At 23.3% G+C, this 19,928-nt stretch overlaps 1 protein-coding gene across 3 annotated transcripts in view; it reads right to left on the bottom strand.

The window, feature by feature from the left end:
• The window catches only part of LOC122850043 (acetylcholine receptor subunit alpha-like), a 70,465-nt gene that overhangs the window by 31,580 nt on the left and 18,957 nt on the right, over window positions 1-19,928 (bottom strand). For all 3 annotated transcript variants that reach the window (XM_044149018.1, XM_044149019.1, XM_044149020.1), the window contains exons 2-3: window positions 14,420-14,464; window positions 10,190-10,299 (exon numbers count right to left, since the gene is read on the bottom strand). In XM_044149018.1, the coding sequence (XP_044004953.1) occupies window positions 10,190-10,299; window positions 14,420-14,464 (155 nt within the window). The remainder of the gene's footprint in view (window positions 1-10,189; window positions 10,300-14,419; window positions 14,465-19,928) is intronic.

Raw genomic sequence — 19,928 nt, 5'->3', positions numbered from 1 at the left:
GTCCGTACTTGCTGCTTTGAGCGCAATCGAAAAATTTAAAAATCCGATCGAAATAATTCTAGCTGCAGCTAGAAAATGCGCGCGAAAAGTGGAATAGGTCTACTGGAGAAACCACTTGATAAAAAAAACGAGTCATGTGTCTTACCTCCTGGGTGACTAGGAAAAGACACATTTTAAAATTTACCTGTTTAATTATTTATTTATTTATTATTTTTCAGCTACTATAATTTAATCAACACCTAAATTAATATCACATAATATAATTTTCACTTGAAATAATTATCAATGAAAAATTAAATAAAATAATTTATAACTTTGTATAAATACAAAATGACAATTAAAATAAATTATTTTAATATTTATTAGTAATACTACTAATGAATATACAGAGAATTAAAAAAAAAAAATAATTAAAAATATTCTTGCAACGAGTGACAGACAAGAAACAGAATTCTCGTGTTTATACATTGAATCGAAGTGGTCCTTTCATCCCTTGAATTTCAATGATGAATATATACACTTAGAGACATGTAGTATATTACCTTTTGATAATATTTTATCAAGTACTTGAATTAATTTTATTATTTCTTGGAAATTCATTTGACAAATGACAGCTATTATTTCAACAAATTGATAGTCAAAAAATATCTTAAAAAAATATAATGATCAATGTTAATTATTATCGAAAAAAAACATTAAAAATAAATGTTGAATATTTTAATTTTATATTATAAATTTCAGCTTGTTAAATATTTATTTTTTTGCTCTATTAATTAAAGTTTGTTTCCGGCTTTATCAAAAGCTGTTGAACAAAAGTTTTCAAAAACTTTTTGGTCAATATAATTGTTCTAAGCTTCATCAATTTTGTAAAAAAGTTATTATTATACTTTTGGTCATGCTCAATTACAGTGAAAAGCGATAAGTAAATGAAAATTTGTCTTTAAATGTTCCAATGAGTTTCCAAGTCATTTGGGAGTATTGAAAATTTTACAATTAATTTCCTTTGATTGAAAAAAATAGAAGACCAATAATTTTCAATGAATTTTGATGGTCTGTTTAATTTTAAAAATATATAAACATGAAATGTAAAATATTGTAGGCTGTATGTGATTAATAAACCACATGGAAAATCGATAATCAGTGGTTGATGTATACAGCTTGTTGAATTACCCAAGACAATACACATGTCAACTGTATTTGTCAAACACAATGAAACATCAACTTGAGCATTCAAAGTAAATTGAAAAAAACAAACCATTACAAAATAAATAAACAAAAAACTTGTGTTTGAATAATTGAGACAAAGATTCAATGTCAATTTGTCTTATAATTTACTATTTACTTGTAACACTCAACAGACAGGTCAATAAAAAGATCAAAAATAAAAAGAAGCTAAAACAAGATACAAAAAATGTAATTAAACAAATAAAAAGTTTATTATTTTTTTTATGAAAGAATAGAAATACTAGCGAACTAGTCATTGGTAAATTTAAAAAAAAAGATTTTTATTTCTAATCAATATCGATTTTTAAATGTAAATTATTTGTAAAATATACTTTGACAATTATTATTTCTCATGAAAATAAATTCAATACAAAGTTGATTTAATCTGGCTCTTTATCTTGTGTTATTTATTTTTTTTTTTTTATATATTTTTCAACAAAGCCATTTTATGTTTTCGATGTAGAAATTTTTCGAGTATTTTAAAGTATTGAAATATCAGATCAATTGAACCACAAAGTGTGTGCAATGAACATCAGTTCATCTTTTTTTGTCAGTCAATATAGACCATTACAATGTCGATGAATCGTTTATATTTTTTTATATTTCAGAGTATGTTGTTAGCGGAAATTGTTGAAAAATAAACCACAGTATATTTGTAATTATTATTTCATTTTTTTTTTATCTGGCAATTGTATTTTTGTGCCAGGAAGTTTAAATTATATTGTAGCATTGATTTTAAAAATGTCTGAATATTAAAATTTAAAAATTGATTATTTTGTAATTAAAATTTTAATGATACAATTTATTTGCCATTATTTTTATTTGCAATGTTCGATATGTGTATTTTTATTCTTGGATATAAGGTTGTATTTTTTGAAGAAGAATAAAAATTATATACACATGAATTGCAGTTGAAGATATAAATTCATCAGAGCGTATAAAAATAAAAATGTAGCAAGACTATTGTTGGATAAAAATAGAAAAAAAAATTCAACAATAAACCATCAGTGGTATATTTTTGCGTAGTCATGCCGAAAGTGAATTTGTTGCCAAGATTAAAAGCAAAATATATAAAAAGTTAGTTTGTAATGGTAAACCGGACTAACAGATATATATCCAAGTCTTGGAGTCTCGTTTCTAAGAGCAGTTTTCATTAACGAGCAATCTTCAATTTCACTTAAACTTAACTGGCTCATTGCAGCAACCATTTTTATTATTTCCTTTTTTTTTTTTTCTTCCTTTTTATCTATATATATTTTAACTTTTTTATCATGATTGTATTTTACAGTCTATCTACAGGATGTTTGATTAAACTTGAAGAATAATTGTATGCTTGAAAATAATTTAAAAAATAATACTAATCAAATTATTCTGGGAAAAAAAAAATTTACAGTTGTTTTAATTTTTATTTAAAAAAAAATATTTCTAAACAAAGATTTTATAAAATTATGGTTCTATAATTTAAATAACACTTGAACGTAATTATCCTGAAGATTTTGAGAATTAATTTTAATTATTTCTATTTTTTTATAATTTTATATTTCCAGTGATGTCTTGTTTATTTTTAAAAAATATTCAACACAAATTATGCACTAAAAAGTTGTATATATATTTTTTTAACTGTGATAATATTATCTAAATTTAATTATATTATGTAATATATTAATTTTGAATAAACCACTTTACAATGAGTAAAATTTTCAAGTTCAAAATTGAATAGAACACTTGGTGTATTAATTCAAACGAGCAGCTTTTCTATCTCTGGATTGATAAAGGGAGATGCAAATTAATCAAAATATTTTTCTATTTATTCAATCTCGTAATTGCATGTTTATATGTATAAATAAATTATCAAATTTTCCTTTGACATGTCATACTAAAATTATATTTTAATTATAATATTCATGAATTTACCTTAGAAAAATATTATCTTTAAAAATGTTTTTGTTTTGAAAAAAAAAAAATAAATTTTTAAAGTAAAGTATTTTAAAAATTGTTAAAAAAATATCTTTCTATTCTCATTTGTCATTATACTCTTTTTATTTTCTTCAAATTGGATAAGGTTTTTTTTTTTTCCTTTATTTTTTTATTTTCTTTGAAGCTCAGTTACTGAGCTGATCCTCCGGAAGGATATTGTCGTGAAATTGAATTTTCAAGAAATAATAATAAAAATAAAACCAATAAAAAAATTGATTGATTCAAAGTAAAAATAAAATAGTGTGAATTTGTTCGTTATAACAAAATGAGGTTAATAATTTTTACCTTTCAAATATCACTAGTTCCTTAAAACAAAAAAAAAAAAAAAATTATTTCTCTAATTTTTAAACTGATTAAATTCGAAAAACTGTGTTGAAAAAATTTTATTTCAAGTTAAAATTGTTTGAGGATAAAATAACAAAAATATAAGTAATATATAAATAACAATTCATTAGATTTTATAAAGTCGGATGTAAAACAAGAAAACTTAAGAAAATGGTATATGAAAGTGACAGAATGGTTGATTTAGCTGAGAGCTCTCTTTACTCATCGCTTTGAACGAGAGTCAGCACTATTCTTGAGAATTTCAAGCCTTTATTCTCTTTTTTCTTTGTCATTTTTTCAAGTATTATTTCTAAAAAAAAAAAAGGAATGTCTTTTAGATCATACGAAAAAAATATATGTATACCTACTGCATCCATGATTTTTTCATCATTATTTTTTCCTCGTTGTTAAGGAAACAAATTTTATTTACTAAAATCAATATCAGTAACCGAATAAATTTTTTTACCACTCGTACAATAGTGTTTTTTTTTTGTTATTTCTTAGGATTCTTTAGTGAATCCATAGTAAAAAATTTTCACTTCTTTTATTATTATATTTGTAAAATATGCATAGTATTCATACTTGATATTTATCAACATTTTATAAATGAATTTAAAGAAAAAAAATATCTCATTCAAGCACAATCAATACCAAGTTTTAGTGAATAAAATTGTGTTTTTTTATTTGTAAATTAAAATACAGAAATTTAATGTACTTTTATTATTTATTATATTTTTTTTTGCTTTATTTGTTACCACATAATATTTTATTTATTTTTCATTTCTATGGTATCCATGGGGTAAGCAACTTTGCAAGCTTGTATTCATTATACAAGAAAAAAAATAAAAAGGGGTAGAAATTACGACTTGCACGCGAGTATTTCTCAGAGATAAGCAAGCCTTGAATTATTATTATTTTTTTTTTTCTTTATTAAAAAATGATACAGCTGAGAATTATATGAAAAAGAATTTTGCAAGTATTTTTTTTATTATAAAGCCACTTGTTTAATAAAAAAAATCAAGTCACCCAAAAAGTGCAGAAAAATTAAGTATGCAATTTATACTCAAGGACAAACTCTGTAGAATAAATTGAAAAAAAAAAAAACTAGATGAAAACAATGAGAGATTTTTAAAAGAAAAAAAAAAAAAATTTTCACTCGGATCCAATTACATTTGAATATTTTTTATTTATTTTAATGATGCCTACAAATAAATTGTTTTTACTTGTATAATTTTGTTTTATTTCATCATTAAATTTTTTATATAAATATATATATTTTAATAAATTGTTAATGAGATACTTTTTTATTTCCTGTAAAGGAAAAAATAATAAATATATTTTAAATTTAAAAATATTTTAGTGATGAAAAAAAATTGAATAAGTTTAAATGAATTGTCAATTGGCAATTGAGTATTGTCATTAGATGAACGACTAATTAATTTTCGAAGCGAGAATATAGCTTAAGAGACCCAAGAGGTTTTTGATGGTGAGTGGTAAGCCTAGTTGATTACTTCGAGAATTTAATAGGTAGACTTAATTGTCGTCGTCACCGAGCAGTATCTCAAGTGGCATCCAAAAGAAGGGTTGCCCAAGTCATTTAATCGTTTATACTACCTTCAAGTAACTCCAAGATCCACCAAAAATAACCCAAAAATAAATTAAACTAAAAAAAAATTAATATAATAATATAAAAGATAGATTATATTCACGAAAACACAATAAGGGAGGATTTTATATATCTCAGTTTTAACTCATGCAAAAAGTTTTATTACTCAATGAAGTTGAATTTTATGTTTTTAATCAATAAATGTTCAAGATGAGCATTTAATCATCAAGATTTTATACACGAACTAATAAAAGTACCCTTCAGAATATATTGTACTATGCAAAAGAGAAAAAAAATATATATATTTCTCATCTTTTTAAATGGAAATTTTTAAAAAATCAATTGACATAAAAAAAAAAAAACCATCTGATTTCCATATCAACTGGATAATACAATGGCGTGCGCACATAGTAAAATATAAAAATTTAAATCAATATGATACCTAATTATTACAGTTTTAATTACTAAATATATAATCAAATTTAATTTAATTTTATCATTTAATTATACATGTTTTTTAATCAATCAATTATTAAAAACCAAAATAATTCCATCAAACAGATTCAATATGGCTTTATATAAAATTAAATTGACATAAAAACAGCAGCAAATTTATCATTTATTTTTTGTATGCAATTAATGTCAAAGGTTTGTTAATCCAAAAAAAAATACCATTAATTAATTAATTAATGAATTTGTTATAAAATTATCCTAGAAAAAAAAAATCATTTATCAAAATTTTACAGTGCGATTAAATAAGTTTTTCAAATCGAAAAAAAAATAATTTCAATACAAAAAAAATGACTGATAGTGTTGACAAGTGTTTTGATTTAATGTAAATAAATTTTAATACGTGATTTTGTAAAAATACATGTAATCAGTGCAACAGAATTACTTGAAAGTCGAAATGATTGGCCAGTTGATGATTTACAAGAGAGGCTAGCTGGCAGACACCCAGGAATGATGCCAATTTAGAAATTCAAACAGTAGAAATTTACAATTTTGTATATAAAATAGTAAAATAGATAAAGCCATTATTTACTATATGATGGTATTAATGCCATCGTATTGCAGTAGACAAGTGTTTCCGTGATTGAGACACCTGAGATTGGATTTCGTAGCATGAGAGATATGGCCTGACCGCTTTGCATTCCAATTCAATGAGTTTTGTCAAATTCCACTTGTCATTGTACATTATACAGATACACAACTATAACTATATTTATTTGTTTAAAATACTACATAAACTTTTAATGGATTAACACTTGAATCTTTGTATTCTCTTGATATTTCATTAAAAACAACTTAAAATTTATACTGTTTACTAGAAATTTTATTATTTCTTCGTTTTTTTATTTTTTATAAAGTTTTATTTGGTAAAAAATATGTAATAAATATCAGTGTTGTTGTGATCGCTACTATTTTATTTGTTTGGAATGAAAATTCATAAAAAACAAAAAAAAAAAAAAAAAAGGAGAATCTATAAATCCTTGGAATAGTTTTTCAGTGACAAATGTAACCGAATTGTTATATATTCGATACGGAATCCAACATCAGTAAACTTTTGGTCACATTTGTTTCATAATGTTTTTTGTTGTAATTTGGCAGTGGCATAGATTTTAAACCTCGTAAATTCTGATGTTTCCTTGAGGTATATTTTTATTTATTTTTACCGTGTATTCAATTCATTGAACATGTAGTTTTTCCATTTGATATATTGATTATTATTACTTTTTTTTTCATTTTGATATAAAGCCAGATAAAATAAGAACTGATTATATCAGCCAACAGCTATGAGTGACAATTTTTTTGCCCGGAAAGAGGAGAAAAACAGAATTCAATTGTTTCCATGTGGTGAATAAAAGTTTGTAAATTTTTTTAAAAATCCCTGAGGGTTTAAATGTGCCAAATCTCATCATTTTACATGGTCCAGAGTTAAAACAGAACATGACACTATAAAATAAATAAAAGCTCTTGCTTATTGCAGCGAATCGTGACCAGAAAATAAAGATGATTGCAGATATTTTTTTTTTTTTCATATTGAAAGATCTTTTAAATTAAATTTTTACTCTGAATTTGAAATTCATCTGGCAATCTTAAATTATTCTACATCTATCATATGTTAAATTTGAACACATACTTTGAAAAAACCTTTGAGAATTAAATAAGCAATCTAAAATTGGCAATTTTAAATTTAAAATAAATTACGTTTGGCTATGTTTAATAATATATATTAATTAATAACAAATAAACTTACAAAATAATAATTTATTTGTGTGTATACACACTCAATTATGTATATTATTATTTTTATTATTATTCAGTAAATACAATCACTAAAATAAACCATGAATCCGATATGCGTTTCAATCGTAAAATTTTTAATTTATGCACAAACGAATTTATCTGTTACCTGATTTATCCTCAAAATACAACTAATTTATAGCGAATACAAACAACCAGTGATTACTGATTACATCATATGTTTGTTATTAATTATTTTACATTTTTTTTATACAATCTAATTCATTTTTTATATATTTTTTTTATTTATTTGATAATGAAAATGTTTTTTATAATTTAAATATACTGGAGCTTTTGTGGAGCTTAATTTGATAAATTTATGAATTTATTATGTGAATTTTGATACTATTGAAAGAACCAAAGTTGGGATGGTTTTTTACAATTTATTTGAACTGTAATTTTTATGTTTTTTTGTAAGTATAAGCTGGCAGTGTATCTCAACAAAGAAACCTCACGTATATTCGTTGATGTTCATGATGAACGAGTATCGAGCTTAGTCAAAGAAGGGTGAAATAAATAAAAATAAAAATAGTCTGAAGGTTTTATGAAATATCGAATTGAAAGAGTAAAAAGTAGAAAAATGGATAGAGTGGTATTTGTGAAAACAAAAAAAAAAACAACAAAATAGAAAAGAGAAACTCTAGACAGTATAGAGCTGGTTTGTGGGGTTCAAAAAAAAAAAAAAACGTCGAGTTGAAGACGAGTAACATTATACTCATATTACTCACAATATAAAAAATAAATAAAAAATTTTACTCACATGTTACTGCGTGACTTGAATAAATAAAAAATCACGCAAAAAATTACTAAAAAATAAACGTATTGTCAAAGATATGACAACCAATGATAAATCAAAAATTTAACAAATAATATATGTAATAAATTTTAGTTATAAAATTAGTATATTCCTGTTGTAAAAAGAACGATAATTGCGAAAGAGAGATAGATAAAATATGTGTAAGTATGTTACATTATATTTTAAAAAAATAAATAAAAAGGAGTGTCCAGTGTTTAAGGCAGATATATCCTGGCGTAGACTAAGTGCGTAGTTCACATGGTCTATGCTAGATTATATTTGCCCCAACCTCTTGCCGGCGGAAACATTTTTAGATTATCAAACTTTCGGGGTTTGAACCCATACTCTTATAATTACAAAAATGGGGCTTTTGCCGACTTAACCACCAGCTCATTCGATCAATCAAGAAAAATAATTATACTTTATTATTGATTTGAAAAAATAATTCAACTTAAATTTAAATTATTCATTATGTCACTGCATTTACTCTTGTAGAATAAATTGAATTATTAATTGTCAAGAAAATTTGAATTCCAATTTTAGCTGTTATTTTAGATTTTTTTGATATTTTTAAATCTAATTTGAATATTCTTTTTGAACCGAGTCATTGGAAAATCATGGGAAAACCAAATTAAATATAACAAGCTGGATATTTTTTTTTTTGGATATACCTGTATTAAATAAATTAAATTTAACAATTAAATTATAGCTTGCAATATTTTTGCAACAATATAATTTTTATTATTAACTTTTAAGATTTAGACTTTTTATCATGAAAAAATTGTTTCTGTTATTTTAAATTGACTTGAAATTTCATCTTAAATAATTTCAGTATTGTGGTGACATTAATATCATGTATAATTTCTATAAAATTACAAGATAAACCACTCATGTCATAGTGCACTTGGCACTTTAACCACAAGTGCATAAATAATTAAATATTAAAATGATAAATAATTTAGCTATAACTATTTAAATCGAGGCGTAATCGTTTTAAAATTATCATCATAAAATACACAAAAATTAACATAATCAAATAATCAAGATAGACATTAATAAATATAAATATTTTATATGAATTTAATAAATATATATCAGGGCAAAATATACCCACCGCAGCGCCCGTGTATCATGCGACATGAATGACAATCTATCCCGTTAACAACAAGAACATTATTTTTTTTTTCTTTATATGGGATCGCGAATATCACGAATAATAATCACAATGAAAATAATAAATAGTCAAATAAAAACTACATATACAAACACCCGATAAAATAAAAAAGAAAAATCATATAAAACATTGAAGTTTTTTTTTTTTTTTATTATTATGCTAACAGCAAGTACTAAAAATAAATAATAAGCTACGTAAATATGAGGAAAGCTTGTGCGAAAGAAAAATGTCTTATGTGAAAATATAAAAAATAAAAAACCAAAAAAAAAATTTAAATAATAACAATAACAAATAAAAAAAAAATGAAAAAAAATTTTAGAATAATAATAAAACAGCAGTTGTCATACACGTTTGTCCTACATTTTTACGTAACTTAAAAAATAAAAAATAAAATATATATATAAATAAAAATGTGCGACTTTTCATATGTATGATCGCGCCCGAAGACATTGAGCATTTTTGCAATATATATTTTTCATAAAAACATGTAACACAAAAACTTGACGAATGTTTTATTTTCTCTTTTTTTCTTCTCGAAAAAAATGTAAATTTTTCTTTTTCAAAACTCTTGTCAACGAAATATATATATATAGATAAATTTTTAAATATTAAAAAAAGATATTTATATATATGAATTTGAGTTTTGAAAAAAAAAGGTTTGAAATTTAATTTTTAACAACATGCATTGTTACTAAATTTTAACGGACATATACTTATTAAAATAACACGATAAACGAACAATTGGGATTTATTGAAAATAATGTTTTTAAAAATAATGACTCACTTGTTATAGAGGACAATATCAGGTCGCCAAATATGATCTGAAGGTACGTGTAGCATGTGAACACCACCGTATTCTTTTGGCTCCCATCGAAGTTTGTAGTCGTACCATGACTTGAAACAAAAAAAATAAAAAATCAACAATAATAATAACCAAATAAATCAATTGATTCTTATTTCATTTCAAAATTTATCATTTGTCAATGAGAAAATACCTGTAGAAAAAATGACCAGTAGCTTGTGGTTAATTAATTTTTTTTTACTACAAAAAAATATGTCGCTCGGTGTTTTATTGCATCAAACTTGTTCTAATTTATTTTTTCAACTTTTTAAGTAATTTATTTTTTCCGTTGAGTTGTTGGAAAAAAAATAATGCAAAATTCAAAATACACCGACAAATAACTTTGGTTTAATTAATTTTTTTTACAATATAAAAAAAAACAAATCGGAATTTCAATTTACCAAATTATTTTCAAATTATTTATTTTTTACATTCAAAAAAAATAATCAATTGACATAATAAAAAATAGATTCTACAGACTTTAGATTAATTAATTAAATAAAAAAAAAATAAATTATATTTGTAATTTTAATAGTTAATTATATACTTTACTTTTTCCAATTTTTAAATTTTTTTTCATGCAAATTAAACTACAAATTTTCTTGAATCTCAAAATATATACATATGCATGTAAAAAAATTTATGTATGTCTGTGTTTAATGCAGTGACATGATTCTAATATATACATATATTTTGATTCATATTTATAAAAAAAAATATATATAAAAGCGGAAAGACTGCAGACGAAAAAATAAAGCACGACATAAAAATGAACGTTGGACACGCAGAGAGAGATGAATTGTGAATGTGCATTGTTCATATGCTGTATGTATATTATACATGTATTGAGCTGAAAAAAAAATTTTACAACAAACCAAGCAGAAGAAATTTTATGAAGTTGAACAGTCGTTGTACACATGACCTAGCACTATATTTTGGCACGCGGTACTGCGCACTCTTTTGGGAAAAATGTATTACCATCTGATATTGTTGTTAAAAAATTTTTTTTTTATATTCTACATAACACAGCAATAATTAAATTTTAATATTAAGTAATTGTTACTATTTCTAGATAAATAAATCACTTGTTTTAAAATTAATTTCATTGAAAGTTTTTACACCTACTTGATTGAAAAAATATATTAATTTTATATTTAAATTATTTATTTTTAATTACCATTTATTTGAGATAAAATTTTAAAAGGATAATAAAATTTTTCAGGACATTTTTATTATGTTAAACATTTCTTACGTAATTTTAAAAGTTTAGAATTTTTTATATTTTGACAATGTTGGTGTGGGTTAAAAGTTTTTCATGCATATAATATTTGTTTGAAAATTTGAAATTCGTCCTAGATGTGATAGTCAAATATATATGAAAAAATTATTAACAATTTTTTTAAATATTTCAAGAAAGAATAGACAAAAGATGAAAAGAAAAATTTGTACTTTTTTAGCCAATAATAAAGAAGGCGCGAATCTAGGATTTTTTTTTTTTATCGATTTTATCATGACTATCAAAGGCTCTTTCATTGTTCTAAATATACTTTTTTTTTTTGCTATAAATCATACGACCCTTGTCTCATCTCTCAACAATTTTTTTTATTTTTTTCGTTGAAAACTTTTTGTATATTATTTGGCACAAGTAGGTCTTTGACATTTTGACAATTACTTAAATTACATACACACGAAGAATAAATTATTTGGAAATTTATCCAGCCAATTTAAGCTGATTAGAATATAATTTTTCAATTGATAAAAATAAAATAGTAAAATAGTAAAAAAAATAGAAAAAAAAAAATGAAAAGAAATGTTTTTCGTAAAGATTTCGTAGCTTGTTTTTTTATTTTTGTTCGATTTTTATTTTCGATGTCTTTTTGAAAACAGAATTAAGTTTGGATTTATGTGTTTGTTGGTTTGAACAACTGTGTATATTTAATGGAACACGAGAATCATCCCCGATTTTCAACACATACACACATGATTTATCAGTGCGAGCACAAAATTCACATAGACGACAACTAATACATTTCAAACATCCATTCATTTTTTTTTTTAAAAACTATATACATTGTTTTTTTGAAACTAGGACGATTAAATTATTTTGTTGCATCTCTTGGCCAACTTGTGATAACATTAACTAGAAAAAAAAAAAAGTTCCATTCTATCCAAAGTTTAATCATCATGACATAGTGCTAAAAAACAGCTGAGAGCATATAAATTAAACAAAAAACAAAAAATAGAGTCTATCCACACAGTATATATATTTTCCTTTTTATTTTTTACTTTAATTTATTTTCAAATTATCAAATGTCTATTACGGAAAAAGTGTCGTATCGATGAAGAAATTTATCCTGGCAAGTCACTCAGTTGAACTGACACATGATGCGTCTTTTATTGGACAAAAAAAAATTCCACTTAATATTGAGTTAGAGGAGAATATCGATTGCACAAGAAAATGATGAATGAGAAATAATTATACAATCAGTTTGAAAGAGAGAAAAAAAATACGACAAGAAAATTTTGAATAACAGATTGAAATAAACGAATTTTTAAATGGATAATATTAAAATTGATAAGAAATTAATTGATGTGAATTTAATTTAGGGTTTTAAAATTTATTTAAAGGTAAAATTAATGACCGACATGTTCAAGATAAACAGACAAGTTATTTGAAAATAATTGGCAATGATTTACTGACAAAATTATGCATGGTCAAGAATTAGATTATAGCAACTACAAATTTATTAGAAATGTGGTTGTACTTGGTACGTAATAATACTGTAACAAGATGAAAATTCTACTTTGTTGAAGAGGTTCTTATAACGTGGATAGAATACTTGATATTGTAGAGAATTTGAAGACCATAAGTTGAATATAAATATCCATTTTATCTCCGGTAAAATTAAAATAAAAATAACGAGAAATTACAGATTAAAAAATGAATTTTAAATAATTATAAATATTAAAATAACGGAATAAAATTTATAATAAAAATTTATTTAAAATATAAAACAAAAAGCATAAATATCAAAACCATAAAACATTTATTTTTTAACTTAGAAATTAATTTAAAAATTAATAAAGATCAGCTAAAAATAAATTTAAATTTAAAAAAAATTAAAATTCACATATAAATTTAAATAATAATAAAATACGTTTTCTTGTTATAAAAAGAACAGTCGTCATCGATAATTGTGAAAGCGAGATAGATAAAATATGTGTTAGTATGTTACATTATGTTTTTTTCAAAAAAGATAAAAAGTATATGGTGTTTGAGGCAGATATATCCTGGCGTAGACTAAGTGCGTAGTTCACATGGTCTATGCTAGATTATATTTGCCTCAAACACAGAAAGTCTGTCCAATCAACGTATTAGAAGCCGTTTATTGTGGATAGTGTTGGGATTTGAACCCGTGTCGAGGATAACGACGTTAATAGAGCTCTTGCCGACTTAACCATCAGCTCACTCGATGAACCAAGAAAAATAATTAAAATTTATAATTGATTTGAAAAAATAATTCAACTTAAATTTAAATTATTCATTATGTCATTGCATTTACTCTTGTTTAAATTAAAAAAAAATTAAAATTCACATATAAATTCAAATAATAATAATAATGATAATAATATACGTTTGAAATAAAAAATCAATACAAGTCTAGATTAATGTAAATATTAAAGATTAAAATATAAATTGGCTTGATTTTTTAATTATCATTTTATTTGCGTTTGTTAATCTTTGATTAGCCCATGTAAATATTTGTTTTGTATGAAAAAAAATTAGCCAGTGAATTTTAGTGTTTGGTCTTTCTAATATTTTCAATGATACTTGTTCATAAAGGGTTATTTCTTGATATACAATGTCGAGTGCATACATACATATGAGTGCATTTACTTTGAAATGCAAGCTACTGTATTGCTTTAAGCATGAAAAGCACTGGGTAATGGCGCGATACAAATGCCATTGTATTCACTTTTAGATATTAAGAATCACAATGTGTAGAATATTCATGTATTATATTTGAATAATACATTTTCAATTTATACAATTTAAATATTCAAAATGTTTCAGCATGATGTATTTAAGCATGGATTTATAATTCTATTGAATTTATTATAAAAATTATTTCAATATACATGAGTTAATTGTAAATTTTTTTTTTTAATTACCTGTTCAACCCAGAGATTAGTCGTCATAATTTGGTTCTTAAGATTCTGCAACAAATAAAAATATTAATTAATTAAAAACAATTTATAAATTATAAAACAAAAATGTTCATTGATAATATAAATTTTTGTATTTATAATGAAAAAAAAAATTTTTTATCTGGTGTTTAAGGCAGATATATCCTGGCGTAGACTAAGTGCGTAGTTCACATGGTCTATGCTAGATTATATTTGCCCCAAACACGGGAATACACTAACTTGACTCTACAAATATTCAAGATTTATGAGAGTTATTTAGACTTTGGTAGTTCCGGGAGTTGAACCTGCACACTTCGTAGTAATTACTGGACTCTTGCCGACTTAACCATCAGCTCACCATCGATGAACCAAAAAAAATAATTATACTTTATTATTGATTCGAAAAAAAATTAAACTTAAATTTAAATTATTCATTATGTCATTGCATTTATTCTCATAAAATAAATTAAATAATTCAATTATTTGTATTTATAATGAAAAAAAATTTGATGATTGCTTTTACTAGATATTAAATACTCAATGAATTTTAAAACAAAAAAAAAAAAACTTTATTTTTCTATATTTATCAAAATACAGATGAAAAATAAAATCAATAAAAACGATTTGAAAGCATGCCAATATATAATTTATCGGTTAACACCCTCAAATTTTGATAAATGATTTTATCAAATAGATGGTGCTGGGTCACATTCAATATGATCATAAATATGAATAAATTTTCCATTCAAAGGAAACTTGAGAAAATCGAAAACCCTTTGCTCAAGATGACCAGTATTCATATGTAAAATTAAAAACTTTTTGCAACAAATATATTGCGTAAAATATAATATTATTTAAACGAATATTTTCATTAAAAATATTTTATATTTTTAAATTTATTTTACATTTTATTAGATATCATTTATTTCAACTTTTGTATGGTATAAATTTCCAAAACAAGTTTTAACAAGTTGGTCTTTTAACTTGTACGTTCATTCACAACTTCAATCTGAAAGTGACACGGTTCCTGGATCTGGATTAGTCATGAAATAATATACAATTGAACATAGTTTGTGTCCACATATGGAAATTATCGTGTAAAGTTACAAGGACCAAGACATAAATTCAATATGCAAATAGATATACTGCTCCAACAAATAATTCTGTAAATTTATAATTGCAATAGTATCAAATCCGTAGAATATATTTTTATAATTTTTTTTTTAAAAACAATTTATACAAAAATAATAATAGATTGTTTTGAAAAAAAATAATTTTCTAGCTTTTATTCTTTTAATTTTTTTTTTCATGTTACTTGTAATAATATTAAAAATATTTTCAAGAAATTTATTTAAAGAAGGAGCAAGTAAATAAAGTAAACTATTATCAGCATAAAATTTTGATGATGATAATACGTTAGAGCATTTACACTGAGCCAAGTCGAATGATCAATTTCCGAGATTTGTTTAGTGTCATGGTCACGGTACATCACTCATTCTGTCATGGTTTATATAAAGAGAATAGAGAATAAGGTAACACTGAAACTTTGAATTAAGGGAAAACCCTCTACACATACACAACAACAGTTACACAACTAAGATCGATAGATTTAACCCAAAGTAAATTGCACATCTTATCATGAATATATAAGGATAGAATATAAATTTATTTCATTTCAACAATTTAAATATTTATAATATATATTCAAGTGACTTTTAAAATTTAAATTATCTAAATAAAATTAAAGAATCCGAGCTTTTAAATAAAACAGAAAAATAATTATTAATTAATTAACAATTAAAAAATGAGGAAAAAATTGACAAGTGTATAATAAATATTTTGTCTCATTGATTTAAATTTTATATAAAAAAAAAAATAATAATCAAGGCTTTGTGGTGGTTGAGAAGAAAATTCAAAAAACTTTTCTTGATAAAATTCCAGGATATGTGTACAATAGCGTTAATGATTTAGTGGCTGAATATTCAACGAGGCATGTGGCAGTGGAATGTTTATACGAGACACTAAAAGACACAGAGAAATGTGCTTCAAGTTATACTGGACAAAACAAAAAAAAATTATATAAAAAATATTTTAAAATTAAAAAAAAAATATACTCTTGGGAAATATAATTTATATTGTTGTCCAGTAGCGTGGAGCCAACCATCCAGCCAACTTTGTACTGTCCAAAATAGTACATGCAGAAAAAATTCATGTTGCCAACATTCCAGTTGCTTTACACACACATATATTTAAAAAAAAAAAATATGGTTAGTTAGAATTATCTTCTTATTTTACTAGTAATATATTTTTTATAAATAAAAATAATTTTGGAAATATAAAAAAGATGATTTTTATTTTTAGATAACTTGACCGGATAATTAACTGATAAAGAATTTTTTTTTATCAAGATATATGATAACTGGGCTATATTTAATCATGGATATAATTCTAAAATTATCAGGTTTTAAAAATATAAATATTAATAAATACTAATGTCAAAATTTTGATGATTTAAAAATACCTAAAAATGAAAAAGCAAATGTCATTTGTATTTATATAAAAATATAATTAAGTATTCAATGTAAATTGAAGGGTTCATGAAAGTTTGCAATGTTTTGTCAATTCAAAATTAAGATAGATTTTATACTTGAATATCAAAACACATGTGTCGTGTGCACAAAACACCCTGATATTCACCAAGTATACTGTCATGAATAATTCAACAATAATATTAATATACAACTGACACAAACACACATAATTTCCAACTAAAATCTTATATGAATTTTTTTGTTTTCATGTCGGGCAGTAATAAAAAACAATTACCTTTATGACAAAAAATTTAATTAATCAAATGGTAATTGTATTTATTCATAAGTTAATAATTGAAATTATATTTATTACTTTGAGAAAATTTGTATTTTTTTATTTATACAATACAGTTGTTTGAGAAATAATTATAAAATTATTAAATTTAACAACGTAAATAAAATATACTTTGCAATGATATACCTTTTTTTTTTCGTTGAACTTTTAAACTGCTTTTTATGTTTATTTTATTTTTTTTTTTTTGTAAACATCATTACGACTTATTTACTTATTTATAAAAAAAGCCCCAAAGCATAAAGTAGGAATTTATAAAATATTTTTTTCACTGTTTTTAAATTATAACAAAGTAGTTTTTTTTTTTTTTTAAGTTTTATTTGTATTTTTAATTTATTTTTTTTTAATGAAAGAATCAATTTTTAATAAATTGCATAAAGTTGTGAATGATAGTGGAAATAAGAAAATAAAAACAAAAATGATATGATGGTCGTGTGGTGAAAGGGGTTAATCGAAAATTGATGAAAAAGCAAGGGTTGATAGAAATTGGTGAACCGATATAACCAGAGTGTTTTCATATAATATATATAAAGTTATCAATGTATACATTTTGTTTATTATTAAAAATATAAATAACTTTTTTTTTCCTTTATTATAATTATTAATTAAATACTTTTATTAATTTTTTTGATAATGAAACGAATATATTAGCTTCAATATTTTATCATTTTATCATGCTATTGAAGCAAAAAAGTATTGACACTATGAGACTCTATGAAAATTAAAATATTCATGAAAAAAAAAAAATTATAATATCAAGCTGAAATTTAGGATTTTCTTGTCACTTGGTAAATTTATTTTATATAAAAGTAATTTAATCATAATTGCCAATTTTCTATGGGCTTTTTTATTTTCATTTTTGCCATCTAATTTTCTATAAAAATCTCAACTGCTTGATCTTCTCTCAATGCCCCCATGATAAAAACTTCAAACGATAATTATAAATAATTTAAAATCAATGAACAATTATAGACAATTTTTTTTGTAAAAAATAAAAATAGAAAAAAAGTACGACTTTTAAATAAAAAATGAATACTTTTTATTTAAACTGAAATTCGAACGAATAATTCAAACTTTCTAGTAAAAATATACCAAATGAAAATCCCAGTAAAACGTTTATACAATCAGTGTGAAATTTTTTTGTGAGTATTTGTTTGATTGAAGATTTTTTTTTCAGTATTTTTTTTCAATTTTAATTTGTCTCTTTTAGTGGCTTTTTTGGTTTAAAGTAAATGTGGTTGTTTACTGTAGTAGTCGATGAATATGGATAGAGGTAAACATTGCTTAAACTAGTGAAAAAAAACTATATTGAATAATAACAAAAAAACAATAAAAGAACTTCGACTATCGAAAAAATAAAAAAATAATTTTAATAAATAAATTAATATAAGTATATATAAAATAATAATAATAATAAATATTTTAATACAAAAAAAATAACAAAGCTATATTTAAAAATCTCCTTGACATGATAATGATTTAAAATTAATTTTTCTTTTTTGTTAAATAAAAAATTCATCATTTAAAAAAAAAAAAAAAATCATCATTTTCTATTCACTGTGCAAGCTTGACAAAAGCTCAATCGACGACAAAAGCTTCAGGAATGCATGCCTTAACAAAAAAAAAAAAATTAATCGTGCCACTGGATTCGCCATGAATATTAATTTTTAATATTTATATTTTATTGCAATTTCAGGCTGACATTAATTTTTAAAAATTTACAAAAATCAATAATCAATAATTAAATTTGTAAAATTATTAAATCAATATTTTTTTAAATATTATTTTATAAAATTATATTTTTAATTAAATAGTAATTAGATTGATTAAGAAGGACTTATGCAACGCTTAAAAAAAAAAAGGGTGGAATTTATGTAAAAAAAAAATATATATAATATAGACAGCTGAGAAAGATGAGAATTAATATCACAGCGAGAAGAAAATTTTGTAATAGTTATCTGATTTTGACGTAAATTTCATTGTCATTCAGAGGAGGATGATAAGCACAGACGGAAAATTCTAAAATGACAAGAACGCAGTGAAATTTTCATCAAATTTTCCCGTAATTTCTCCCTTGGTGAACACAAACTTTAATTTCATACGATCAAGTTTTATCTTAATTTTAAAATCCGTTTTGTTATAATACAAAATGTCTCATGAGTGTCATTTAAAAACTTTGAGTTATGAAAAATAAATATGATATATAAAATATTACAGGATTATACCTCAGATCAACCCAGAAATTATATATGAAAAATGATGGTTGCTTATTTTATAATACGAAAATAATAAAAAAAAAAAAAAATAGAAAAATAAAAGTAACATAGAAAAGCAAAATCATATTATTTTCTAAGCCTCATACGCATTGCTGTGAATTTTTCGAGTTTCGTACGTACTGCTTGTAACATTGGGCTACCAAAGGGGTTGTTTTTATGTCTATAATATAAAATAATAATTAAACGAACACTTGACAGTGTAAAATACAATCTATTGATGGAAATAATTTTGTCAGGTGCCAATCGACTGAGTAAATAATATTTGAAAAGTTCAATTAAACTGTCTGCCATTAATTCAGAATATTTTCATCTAAATTAGTTTAATTAATTCAAAT

The sequence above is a fragment of the Aphidius gifuensis genome, linkage group LG2, assembly GCF_014905175.1.
Source record: "Aphidius gifuensis isolate YNYX2018 linkage group LG2, ASM1490517v1, whole genome shotgun sequence".
In the NCBI taxonomy this organism is placed as follows: domain Eukaryota; kingdom Metazoa; phylum Arthropoda; class Insecta; order Hymenoptera; family Braconidae; genus Aphidius; species Aphidius gifuensis.
Note: the sequence above shows the minus strand (reverse complement) of the source record. Positions and strands in the feature narration are given on the sequence as shown.